The sequence below is a fragment of the Ptychodera flava genome, chromosome 15, assembly GCF_041260155.1.
Source record: "Ptychodera flava strain L36383 chromosome 15, AS_Pfla_20210202, whole genome shotgun sequence".
Lineage (NCBI taxonomy): Eukaryota > Metazoa > Hemichordata > Enteropneusta > Ptychoderidae > Ptychodera > Ptychodera flava.
This window is the reverse complement of record NC_091942.1, coordinates 22,927,900-22,940,333: the sequence shown is the minus strand read 5'-3', so window position 1 is coordinate 22,940,333 and position 12,434 is coordinate 22,927,900. Positions and strand designations below refer to the sequence as shown.

Below are 12,434 nucleotides of genomic sequence, written 5' to 3'. Positions count from 1 at the left end.
TATGTCTGTCGCTATGTTTTCGTTTTCAAAAAATGTAATCTTCATTGAAATCAGTGAACTGGAATAAAAGTTATGGAACACTGTCTCAGATTTCTTTTCCTTTGAGTTTTTTATACGAAAAAAATCTGAAAAAATACTCCCCAAGTGCCACCAAATAACACCATTTTAATCTCTGTTTTTCAAAAGCTCCAACTGCAGGAGGGGGGACACCCCCCTCCTGACCTGCCCCCGCGACCGCATAAGCTTGCGGTGCTTCGCACCACGTCTTCGCCCTCTTGTAAAAAATCCTGGGGAGAACACTGTTTCTATATAACAAATACTGAATAAACGCAATCTTATTTGCGCGCAATCTTATTCGCACTACATCGTATCCTCAGACAGCGTCGAACTAAAAACCAATTATAAATCTGAAAAAAAAATTAGCACAGCTTTTCTCATTTGGAAATTTTTTTTAGAAATTTACAATTGTAAAAAAAAATGTTCACAATTTCATTGTGACCACCCCTCCAAAGATCTAGTGGTCCGTCCCTAACCCGTATTTCGCGCCTAAAATCAGTCTGTGGCGGCAAACCTGGCTGTGTTTGGAAACCGACATTTATCTGCACTTCAGGACACGTAGTGTAATCCACTTAAACGGCGTTTAACAGTTCCACAACCATAATGGAAAGCAAACGTCCCAAGAAGATAGGGAGAAGACCAAAACGAGAAGAAGGTAGTATTCATTTTTGACCTAATACAATGTAACAGTGATGACGTCATTTACTGACCGATCAACTCAGTGTGTGAGAGAAAATTATGTATGTTTTTGTGAGACTGTGACTAGACAGACAGTACCGATTAAAAGGTACATCTTTTGCAAACTGTGACAGTGTCAAAAGACCTTGCCAGGTTCATAGTTTACGAACAAATATGTTGAACTGCTCAAAGTATTGTCCACTAGCGGCGGATTCTTTGGGCAATAATGACAAATGTAGCCCATCCGGTGTGTAGATTGTTTTGTCGGTCGAAATGACTAAAGTCTTATAGAATATTTGTCGTTTAGTCGAGGTTGGTTGTCAGAAAACCAGGTACAGGCATTTACAAAGGCAATTAGTTTCTGTTAGCAGGTTATAGTTATTTTTATCACTTTGTCTCATGTCATATTCGTTAATGATTTACAACTCTCAACGGTGAAGTCTCGGCCATACACCGATGTAGACTATTTGGTCTTAAGGTCTTCCCGTTGTCCTCCGGCAAAATAAAAGAATGTATTTGATTTGTTTCGCTTCGAAAATTTGGAGTGTATCTCAAAAATGTTTTAAGGTATCGTGATAAACCTTTGAGTTGACCCCTCCTTTGAGGTTAGTGGCACTTACCCCCGAGAAGGGGATTTATGCGTTCTATTTATAGCTTAGTTTCAATTACGTGCGTGGTCCATTGTTCGTCAGTAATTCTGACCGAATATGAATGCATCCTATAGTATAAAGCAGGCTTTGATGCATTTGAAACACCTTAATTTCAGATGCAGAACTTCGAGTTTCCAAAGTTTGCAGTTTCGGTCAATATAACACTCCACGTGACGATTCGAACAAGAGTTGTCAACAACAAAGCTGTCGATTTGCTCTATAAATTAAGCCTAGGCGATAAATCTTTATGTCAACCTTGATATAATGTATGAACTTGATTGACCATGTCATTAGTCATTTCACCGATGACGTGACAGGGTACTCACTTACATTAGGGCCTGGACAGTGTGGGACAGTTTTGTGTCAAGATAACACATTGGGGCATGGACAATTCGTTTCATTCATGAATCAGGGAGAAGGTCACCAAATTTTGTGAAGGGATACAGGAAAGATGGGCTTATAATTTAGAACAATGTGCTGAAATGTGAATGCAGTGTATGGGGAAATCAGTCTCAATCACTGCTAAGGCAATTACCAAAGGACTGAATCAGTCCTAATTAGAATTTACAGCAATAAGAGAACAAACAGCCACACAATAAAGTTACTGAATCAATCGACGTCGCTATCATTGCTAGAGAATTCAATGAGTGTAAAAAGGACACAATGATTTTTCTATGACCTGCTCCCCGTACCATAAACATCACCACCGCCATGATCTTCAGCAGCATCATTGCTGATACCACTGTCGTCACCAATACCAACATCTTACCCATCATCGACATTCTCCTTTTTTTCCTGTTTTTTCTACGCTTCGTGTCCTCCTCCTTGTCTTCCTTTTCTCCCTCCTCTTCATTATGATCACCAAATAAACTGTGACAGTATCAAACACCTTGCCAGGTTCATAGTTTATGAACAAATATGTTGAATTGCTCAAAGTATTGTCCGCTAGCGGCGCATTCTCGACGCAATAATGACAAATGTAGCCCATCCGGTGTGTTAATTGTTCTGTCGGTCGAAATGACTAATGTCTTACAGAGTATTTTGTCGTTTAGTCGAGGTTGGTTGTCAGAAAACCAGGTACAGTAGTTACTGTACGGAGGTTATAGTTATTTTTATAGCTATTTTTATAATTATTTTTATAGCTTACGTCTCATGTCATTCGTAGCCGATTTACAACCCCAAACGGTGAAGTCTCGGCCAGACAACGATGTGGAATTTGTCTTAAGGTCTTCCCGTTGTCCTCTGTCAAAATAACAGAATGTATTTGATTTGTCTCGCTTTGAAAATTTGGAGTGTATCTCAGAAATGTTAAAGATATTGTGATAAACCATTGTATTGACCCCTAATCTGAGGTTAGTGACAGTTTCCCCGAGAAGGGAATTTATGCGCTCTGTTTATAGTTTAGTTTCAATTACGTAGTCCATAGTTCGGTAGTAAGGGAGCGTTCAGTTATTACGGCTGGGGGTGGGCCGGCAAAAATCCAGGGGGGGGGGGGGTACCTTAAATTTGAAAACTGCAAAGGGGTCATGTATTTTTCAAACAGCTCAAAAGGGGGGGGGGGGTCAGTTAATTTTTATAAGTATCCGTCCCGTCAAACAGCAGTTTCAGTGTTCAGAAATATTCTGAGAGATAAAAATGATTAGCTGCATGATTTCATTCTCTGAAGTCATTTAACTGTAAATCTGAACAAAAGTATAATTATCTGTGACATGAACATCTTGACTACGCAACTCTGAGGGTTGTCTTATTGTAAATCGAGCTCACTGAGGGCAATGTACAATGCCTGTTACTTACATTTTGTGAACACACCACCGCTAAGTTGAGGAAAGACAGGAGGGTTTATTGCAAAAAGGAGAACGTAAACGCCAACAAAGTATAGAATAAAGCACAAGATGAAATTCCAATATCATAATTGTTGTCCACATCTGAACTTTCAAATACCCTAATTGAATAAAGTACATTTGTATCAATTATCAAACACCTATAAAAGCACAAATTAATTAATTTAGACTCCCATGTATAGTGGATGGACATTTTCACCACCACCATCACCATCACCATCACCATCATCATCATCATCATCATCATCATCATCATCATCATCATCAACATCATCATCATCATCATCATCATCAATTATATAAGTGCACTAACTATAATGACAAGGCAAATAATTGACAAAACATGCTTTTCCACCGGGAATAATGAAAGACTTCCAGGCTCCCTTTAGGGATTCAAATTATGTGGTACAGGAGAGGTTCTCTTATTTTTGATGAAAGAGAAAAGGTGGAGTAAACTTTTTTTGTGCAAACAATCAGGGGTCAGTATTTTTTCATTTATTCCGTTTTTGAAAGGAACTACATTGTACCCCTATTAACTCTGTTTAGTCCCTCAATAAATACTTTGGATTTCCCTTGGTTGATATTACTGCTATTTAAACAATGAGCTATGCTCTAAACACTTTTGATTACTCCCAAGACGACTTTCCGCTATTCAGAACTAACGCAAAGATCATCATCAAACCTTAAATCCAACTAAGCGACTAGAAAGCTCTGCCGGTTTTTATTTGTTATTAACGCGAACATTTTTATCCTTTGAAATAGATAAATCAGGAAGTCTTAATCGGTTCCAAGTGTTACTGTACAAATTATCGGAAGAACTCGGTGAAGGTGAGTATCAGAAGACAAATATCAACACCTACAGGTTGCAAACGAGTAACGATTCAGTTGAATTGTTGAGATAAAGGTTTGGCTCTTCCAAGATCTATAGCGAGAGGCGAGTGAAATGTAAGACGCCATATACTCGGGGAGCTAGGACCACCCCCTTTGCACCCCCCACAGAACTAAACCAAACCAACTTTTTTAGGTTCCTTAGACGACTCAAAAACACAATCGAGATGTCCAAAAACAAAAAGTGGCTGCAAGCCGGATATTCAAGATGGCGTCCAAAATGGCCGCCCGAAATAGGGGGTTTTCAGTAAATTGCATTAAAACTTCATATAAAGGACTGAATATTAAAAAAAACTTAGTGAGACGAATGTGTCAGGGCACAATAAATGTTTATATGCCTAAATGATTGCATTTCCTAATTATATATTCAAAATGGCGTCCAAGATGGCCGCCAAAATGGCTTTTTTTTAATTTAAATGTCTTATAAAAACTCAGCAAACACATAACAAACAATAATTTCCATTGGATTGGATTAGTTGGATCGAAAGACATTTATTGATAACAAACTTGCTCCATTTGCATAATCTAAATTAAAAATGGCATTCAAAATGGTGTCCAAAATGGCTGCCAAAGTGGTTAATTTTCCATTAAAGTCTCCCCTAATACGGAACATAACAGCAAACGAAAAACTTAAGCATTTTAAAACATCAATAAACTGAGAACTTTGGTATGAAAAAACAAGAACACTTTACCAAATGTTTCATTCTGAAGTTTTCATAATAAAGTAGTGTCAAAATGGCTCCAAAGGAGGGGGGGTTTGGCCAAAATTTTTCAGACCTAAATGAATACACTTCTATTCTAACTACTATGTAAAGCTAAATTCGAAATATATCAAAGGTTAACAGTAAAAACAAAACAAAAAAGATGAATAAGAATTTATATTGTGGCAGTTTATCACTTTCTGCTCACAACTTTTTTGTCTTTTGTCCAAAAAAAATGGAAAAGAACAGATTACCATTCTGTAAAGCAAGTATTTTTCGCCATTATTACAATGTTAATGTAATGTAATTGTATATGGTCACTTTTTATGGTTTGCGATTGCTTCCTGCTTGCACATACTTCTGTCTGGCAAATTACAATTAGCTTTTACCAGTCACTATCGGAGTCTTCCAAATCTGAAATATCAGAATCCATATCCATAGTGTCATCTTCTTCTGACTCCGTAGCTTCTGGCAACACTTCCGCAACATCACGTTCTATGATTTCTTCTAGAAGAGTAGGAAGGATAGCTCCTTCAGTCCAGACTGGTTCGATGAGTTCTCCTGGCCTCCTTGTCCATCCATGGGCAATCGGAGGAGGGATGTCAGGTATGGGGATGTGTGCCATTTTCCACTGTGCTACACGGTAGTTTGCACGTTTAATGTGTGGGATTAGTGACTGTTTGCAAGGTGGTATCTTGGACAGATCTACCTTAGATTTCCTCGTGATAAGCTCACCTTCACCAACCATCTTCTTCAGCATTACAGCTCGAACAGCATTCACACTCTGCATTCTTGGGAAACCATACATGTAGCACACAAACTGTTCCAGACCATCAACAAGCTCATCATCTACTTCCAAATTATCACCCAGTCGAGCAAAAAATTCATGATATCTTGGTTTTTTGTCTAACTTCTTTATTGGAAGAATCTTCCCCTTACCCTTAAAACAGCAGTTGCAGTCCTCACCAGTAAAGCAGTAAATTCCCAATAATGATTCGCAATAACCTGGGCCAAGGTCGAAAGCCAGGTCAGATATATTTATAAGTTGACAAGAAAAGACAACATCAGGCTTACTGTGTAGCTGATCAAGAACCTTGAGGCAGATTAACTTGAAAGTTGGAGGCAAGTCCTTCAAGGTATGAAAGTGAGCATTGCCATCTTCAATGAAGAGAGTCACACCTGAAGCTGCAGTAGGCAAGGTAGCCACTGGGACATCACTTGTCAGAAAGTGAACTGGCGCAGCCTTGTTAGTTTTAGCCATATATCCATCAGGTGTGCCAAGACAGTGTGGAACAGGGGTTAGAGAATAAGTCATCAGCTCTTCAATACTAATTGGCTGAGAAAGAAGCTGAACAGCTACACAGTAAGCCTGATGTTGTCTTTTCAACAGATATGTATGTGGAAGACTCCATCAAATCACAAGAGCGGCTCCGTCGTGGAACTAGTGAGAAGATACTTCTGGAGGGTGAAAACACAAGGAAGCCTGTTGATTTTAAGATGTTCCTTCAAAATGATGAGAACAAAAGTCAAATGTTCAAGATAATGCTTCGTGTGTGGAGTAGTAAGGAAGCAGCAAGAAGACTAGACGGGAGGAAAATGATACTTGTTGTTGAAGGTGTAGCATACCAATTCATTAGTGCAGAAGATGGTGAAACTGTAGAGCAGGTGGAAATACGTGGCTTAAGATCCACGCAAGAAGAGACAGACAGCAGGGTTGTCCTGTACCTGTTCTATGCCAAGGAGAATGGATACAAGAATGCAGTTGTTCATTCCCCAGACAGTGACATTTTCTTTATTTTGCTTTATTATTCTCACCAGTTAGCTCCTCTGGTAGTATACTTTGACACTGGCAGTGGAGCTAAGAGACGACTTATAAATATATCTGACCTGGCTTTCGACCTTGGCCCAGGTTATTGCGAATCATTATTGGGAATTTACTGCTTTACTGGTGAGGACTGCAACTGCTGTTTTAAGGGTAAGGGGAAGATTCTTCCAATGAAGAAGTTAGACAAAAAACCAAGATATCATGAATTTTTTGCTCGACTGGGTGATAATTTGGAAGTAGATGATGAGCTTGTTGATGGTCTGGAACAGTTTGTGTGCTACATGTATGGTTTCCAAGAATGCAGAGTGTGAATGCTGTTCGAGCTGTAATGCTGAAGAAGATGGTTGGTGAAGGTGAGCTTATCACGAGGAAATCTAAGGTAGATCTGTCCAAGATACCACCTTGCAAACAGTCACTAATCCAACACATTAAACGTGCAAACTACCGTGTAGCACAGTGGAAAATGGCACACATCCCCATACCTGACATCCCTCCTCCGATTGCCCATGGATGGACAAGGAGGCCAGGAGAACTCATCGAACCAGTCTGGACTGAAGGAGCTATCCTTCCTACTCTTCTAGAAGAAATCATAGAACGTGATGTTGCGGAAGTGTTGCCAGAAGCTACGGAGTCAGAAGAAGATGACACTATGGATATGGATTCTGATATTTCAGATTTGGAAGACTCCGATAGTGACTGGTAAAAGCTAATTGTAATTTGCAGACAGAAGTATGTGCAAGCAGGAAGCAATCGCAAACCATAAAAAGTGACCATATACAATTACATTACATTAACATTGTAAAAATGGCGAAAAATACTTGCTTTACAGAATGGTAATCTGTTCTTTTCCATTTTTTTGGACAAAAGACAAAAAAGTTGTAAGCAGAAAGTGATAAACTGCCACAATATAAATTCTTATTCATCTTTTCTGTTTGTTTTTACTGTTAACCTTTGATATATTTCGAATTTAGCTTTACATAGTAGTTAGAATAGAAGTGTATTCATTTTGGTCTGAAAAATTTTGGCCAACCCCCCCTCCTTTGGAGCCATTTTGACACTACTTTATTATGAAAACTTCAGAATGAAACATTTGGTAAAGTGTTCTTGTTTTTTCATACCAAAGTCTCAGTTTATTGATGTTTTAAGATGATTAAGTTTTTCGTTTGCTGTTATGTTCCGTATTAGGGAGACTTTAATGGAAAATTAACCACTTTGGCAGCCATTTTGGACACCATTTTGAATGCCATTTTTAATTGAGATTATGCAAATGGAGCAAATTGTTATCAATAAATGTCTTTTGATCCAACTAATCCAATCCAATTGAAATTATTGTTGTTATGTGTTTGCTGAGTTTTATAAGACATTTAAATTAAAAAAAGCCATTTTGGCGGCCATCTTGGACGCCATTTTGAATATATAATTAGGAAATGCAATTATTTAGGCATATAAACATTTATTGTGCCCTGACACATTCGTCTCACTAAGTTTTTTTTTAATATTAAGTCCTTTATATGAAGTTTTAATGCAATTTACTGAAAAAACCCCCTATTTCGGGCGGCCATTTTGGACGCCATCTTGAATATCCGGCTTGCAGCCACTTTTTGTTTTTGGGAACATCTCGATTGTGTTTTTGGGTCGTCTAAGGAACCTAAAAAAGTTGGTTTGGTTTAGTTCTGGGGGGGGTGCAAAGGGGGTGGTCCTAGCTCCCCGAGTAATATGATTGGCTTCCAAGTTGATACTTTTTTATGCTGTGGGAACATAAGTACATGTCTCCCATCGTCATATACGACCTACATGTACGTACTGGTCGAGAAGCTCAGAAACTGTTACAGTTTGCATTTCAATGTAGCACATTGTAAATTTGGCATCACATGTTTAAAATAGTGGTATGTTTTCGCTATTCGTTATAAATTTGATCTGTTTAATTTTCTCAGAGTAACGTACATTCTTCACAATTTTGCCAATTTCAGATGACCTTGAAAGTATGAAATTATTGTGCCGGGATCGTATACCGAAGAGACAGTTGGAAAAAATAAAAACTGCTGGACATTTGTTTGACAATTTATATGAGAAAGGAATCATCAACGACAAAAATACAAGTTTTCTGGAAAATTTATTGCGTTGTACCGGTAAAATACTGCTTCTCGACAAAGTGAAAGCTTACCATAGAGCTAACACGACTGGTAAGGAAATGAATACATCGACCAAAGTGAACGCAAAATCAGGGATAAATTCGCGGGACGAGTGAACAGTGATTTAATAAGACGATGTTGCTAAGACATTGAAGGATGAAACAACTGACGATTTTTAGTGGTATACTTTCTTTGTTAATCCTATTGTGTGTATAAATATTCATTTCAACACTTTGACAGTACTTAAAGCAAAATGTAATTTGTTTTTCACAACTAAAACCCGTATCCAAACTATTTTATCCAGTGAAATTGAAATGATGAACTTTACCTACTTTTAAATCATATTCATGACCCTATTTATAAACTGGCAACATGTGTACTTCCAATGTCTGTAGTGCAAACAATTCATAGTATTCCTATAATTGATGTTCACGTTGTCGAATGTGATCACGTAATACTATATGCAGGTGATTGTTTTCACAAAAAAACAGATTTACCACTTGAAGAAGTGGTCAGAATATGGCAAAACAATAAACAACAAACTATAAAACTCCTTCTCTGTTACATTTTGGTACGCCCGTGCATCACTGTTAACTATTTCCCGTTTTATCCAAATTATTGGCAGAGACAGATACTATGACAGAAGCATCAGGTTCAGATTATGTGGCAGAGAAAATCACACGCAGAAAACGACCTATAGATTTCCCGGATTCTGCTGCGTCCAAAGGTAAACACGCATCTGTGATTTTAGTGAGACCTATGGAAATGACCGTCTGAACATTGATAGAAGACGGGCATACCTCGTCATGACGGCTCCGTATGTTCACGTAGTATTAAATCAACGTTGATAAAACAGAAGAGTTTGTTTGTCCTTATCGTTAAATAATCACGTGCTCGAATTTCACATAAGAAGAATATTTTGATAGCTTGAAGCAGTAAGAATTCTTCTTCAAAAAGAAATTCCACTTGATAAAAATATTTGTATTTATTTTACAGTAAAGAGAACATCTTTGCCAATGAAACAAGAGCAACGTACAGTGAGCATGCCACCAGGCCCTGGTAAGAAAAAAATTCACGGTTAAAGCAAAATTGATATATTTTGTTAAGTTGTCCGTGCTGCCTTGCTACAATGTTTAAAAGTGATGAAACTTTAGATGACGAAGAGTATTTTCTAGTTACGTAGAATGTGAATGCATGATGATAACTACATGTTAGTTTTTCTAACGAGGACACTGATCAAAAATCTTCAGGGATCTCACCTCTTCCCTGGTATTTTTGGTTTAATACACGATTGAGAAGCATACTTAATGGTAAGAAACGCCACCGTACCGTAACGATCCCCAAAATACCACGCTGAAAATGTTGACCTATTTATGTGCATTTTAAAATTCTGGACCACCGGCAATCGGTTATAAAATTCACAGGACGTAAGTCGGATTTCGGCTCCTTTCATGTTGCACAGCAAGCATGCTCTAATGCAGTATATCTCATTATAAGTTGTGGTGTAGATATATTCATATTTTTTATATTAACGGAAAATAAATGTAGGAGATAGTGTTGTGAGAAAGATGACAGATACAATGTACATCTTTAAAAATATAATTTTTACTCTAAAAATCTTGCTACATTTTCGTCTTTCAGCTGTTCATCGCCAATGGGTATGCGATCGTTTCTTTTTGCTTATCTGTTCTAAAACACATTATTATGCGGATATGAAGGGATATTGATTTTTATTTATCGATTAGTTCAATATTTGATGCTGTAATTGTGAATATGCAACGTGATGACACGTATTTCGATTAATTTCAAGCTTCGATCTTCGATTTTTCAGCTCTTGGCGATTTCAGAAGCATCAGACTAAAGCAAGAAAAACACCCTGAGATCATTGTGAAGGCGGTCGCTGAACCAAGATTAACTAAAGGGAAACAGCAAGAATGCCTGCATTTTCCGGTAGCAGATCGTTTGGGTGTAATTCGTACATGCGTAGCGTTTGGACAAACCGCACGAAGTCTGTATGGTAAAGTGTGTGTAAGCCGGGTGTATGTTCTAAGTGGATACGGCGTTAGAAAACCGAGTGAAGAGAAATTCAACAGGGATCCTGAAGAAATTGTGTTAGATGATTTAAGCGAGATTAATCCGAGTGAATTTGACAATTTCGGTAATTTCTTGTCCTATCGCAGCATTGTCGAGGCGTTAAAGACAGAACAACGATCTCATATCGCAGGAATGGTGAGGAGAATCGGTGAGCTGACAGATAGTCAGCAAGGAAGAATGACAGTCAGGGACGTTGTTATGATGGATGAAAGTAATAAGGAAACGAAGGTTACGTTTTATAAAGAGGACGCCAAAAATTTTAATTTTCTGGTCGGCCAGACATTGAAAGTGACATTTGTTAGAGGAGTTACACTGAACAAAGACGCATATTTGATGACAACTCCATTCAGTACCATTGCTATATCCAAAACTGAAATTCAGGTAGACGAGAGCAAAGCTAAGGTGTTATCATGTAACTATAGTGGTGTCAAAGTACAAAATTTAAAACAACTGAAAATTGCAGAAAGTGACGGAAAGTATGACATCGCTAGTCTTTGTACGATTGCCACAATACGCCTGTCAAATCCTATGTACATAGGATGCGATGTTGAAGATTGCCGTAAGAAAGTATCACTTGGTACAAACAACCGTGCTGTTTGCCCGACCCATGGCTTTCGGTATCGGACAGGGCTTTACTTCAAAATAGCTGTTCAAATAACAGATTCATCTGGAAGTATTTGGACAACATTATTTGATCGCCATGTATCTGCTATCTCTGGTTTAACCACTGATAGCATTGAAAAGTTACCGACCAAAAGTCAAAATGAGAAGATAACCAGTGAACTGAAAGACGTGTCTGTGACCCTTACTGTGGATAAGAAGGGGAAGGGGCGAAATGCACAGTATACAGTTCAAAAAATAAGCAAAGTATGAAGCAAATACACGTTGTATTGGAAGATTTTGTCAAACAAAAGACTACGGACGAAATGTACGAAACTAAATGGCTTGCATTTCGTGTGAAAGAAATGCATAGTTAAAAATATTATTTGTCTGTAGAAATGTAAGGTAAAAGCACTTACAATGTATAAATGTACCTGTCTGCAGTCAAATTGGCTACCTGAAACAGATCAGTCCAAGTTTGTACCTATTGCGACAGTTTAAACATTCATCGAGTCTATTTCGTTCACAGACGTACAGATATGTACTAGAAAGAAGGTCTTTGCTTATGTAAACATTACACTTTCCGTATATCTCCTCACTGTTAAACGTTCTTCTGACATTCGAATCGCTTCATCACTCCTCATATTTTAAACATAATTTTCATTGTCACATGTATCGGTGTGTTTCATCTGTGTATATCCTTTGAAATACCTTTATTTCATTTGTGTATTTTAAAAATGTTTTGTGGTTCATTATTTTAACAGTTATAACAATGGGAGAAATAGAGTATCACTGATTTGTTGCTTATTCGTAATTTGACATGTAAAGAGCATTTTGAAAATTTATTTTCGAGTTAAAATTATTTTTGTTTTCCAGCAGCACTTATGATATTATCATTTACTTATGTATTAAAGTAGAATCGACAAATAAAACGGGGAACCTTAGGATATGGTATACATTATTTTCAT

At 37.7% G+C, this 12,434-nt stretch overlaps 1 protein-coding gene across 2 annotated transcripts; it reads left to right on the top strand.

The window, feature by feature from the left end:
- Positions 1 to 533: 533 nt before the first annotated feature.
- LOC139151572 (probable replication factor A 73 kDa subunit) lies at positions 534 to 12,419 on the top strand. 2 transcript variants are annotated; one of them, XM_070724466.1, is made up of 6 exons: positions 534 to 712; positions 3,989 to 4,054; positions 8,611 to 8,823; positions 9,398 to 9,499; positions 9,769 to 9,831; positions 10,604 to 12,419. In XM_070724466.1, exons 1-6 carry the CDS (start codon positions 661 to 663, stop codon positions 11,737 to 11,739), a joined length of 1,632 nt encoding a protein of 543 aa, XP_070580567.1. In that variant the 5' UTR covers positions 534 to 660; the 3' UTR covers positions 11,740 to 12,419. The 2 variants fall into 2 exon arrangements, with proteins under 2 accessions (XP_070580567.1, XP_070580569.1); XM_070724468.1 differs by lacking the exon at positions 8,611 to 8,823 and having other exon boundaries at positions 553 to 712.
- Positions 12,420 to 12,434: the final 15 nt, after the last annotated feature.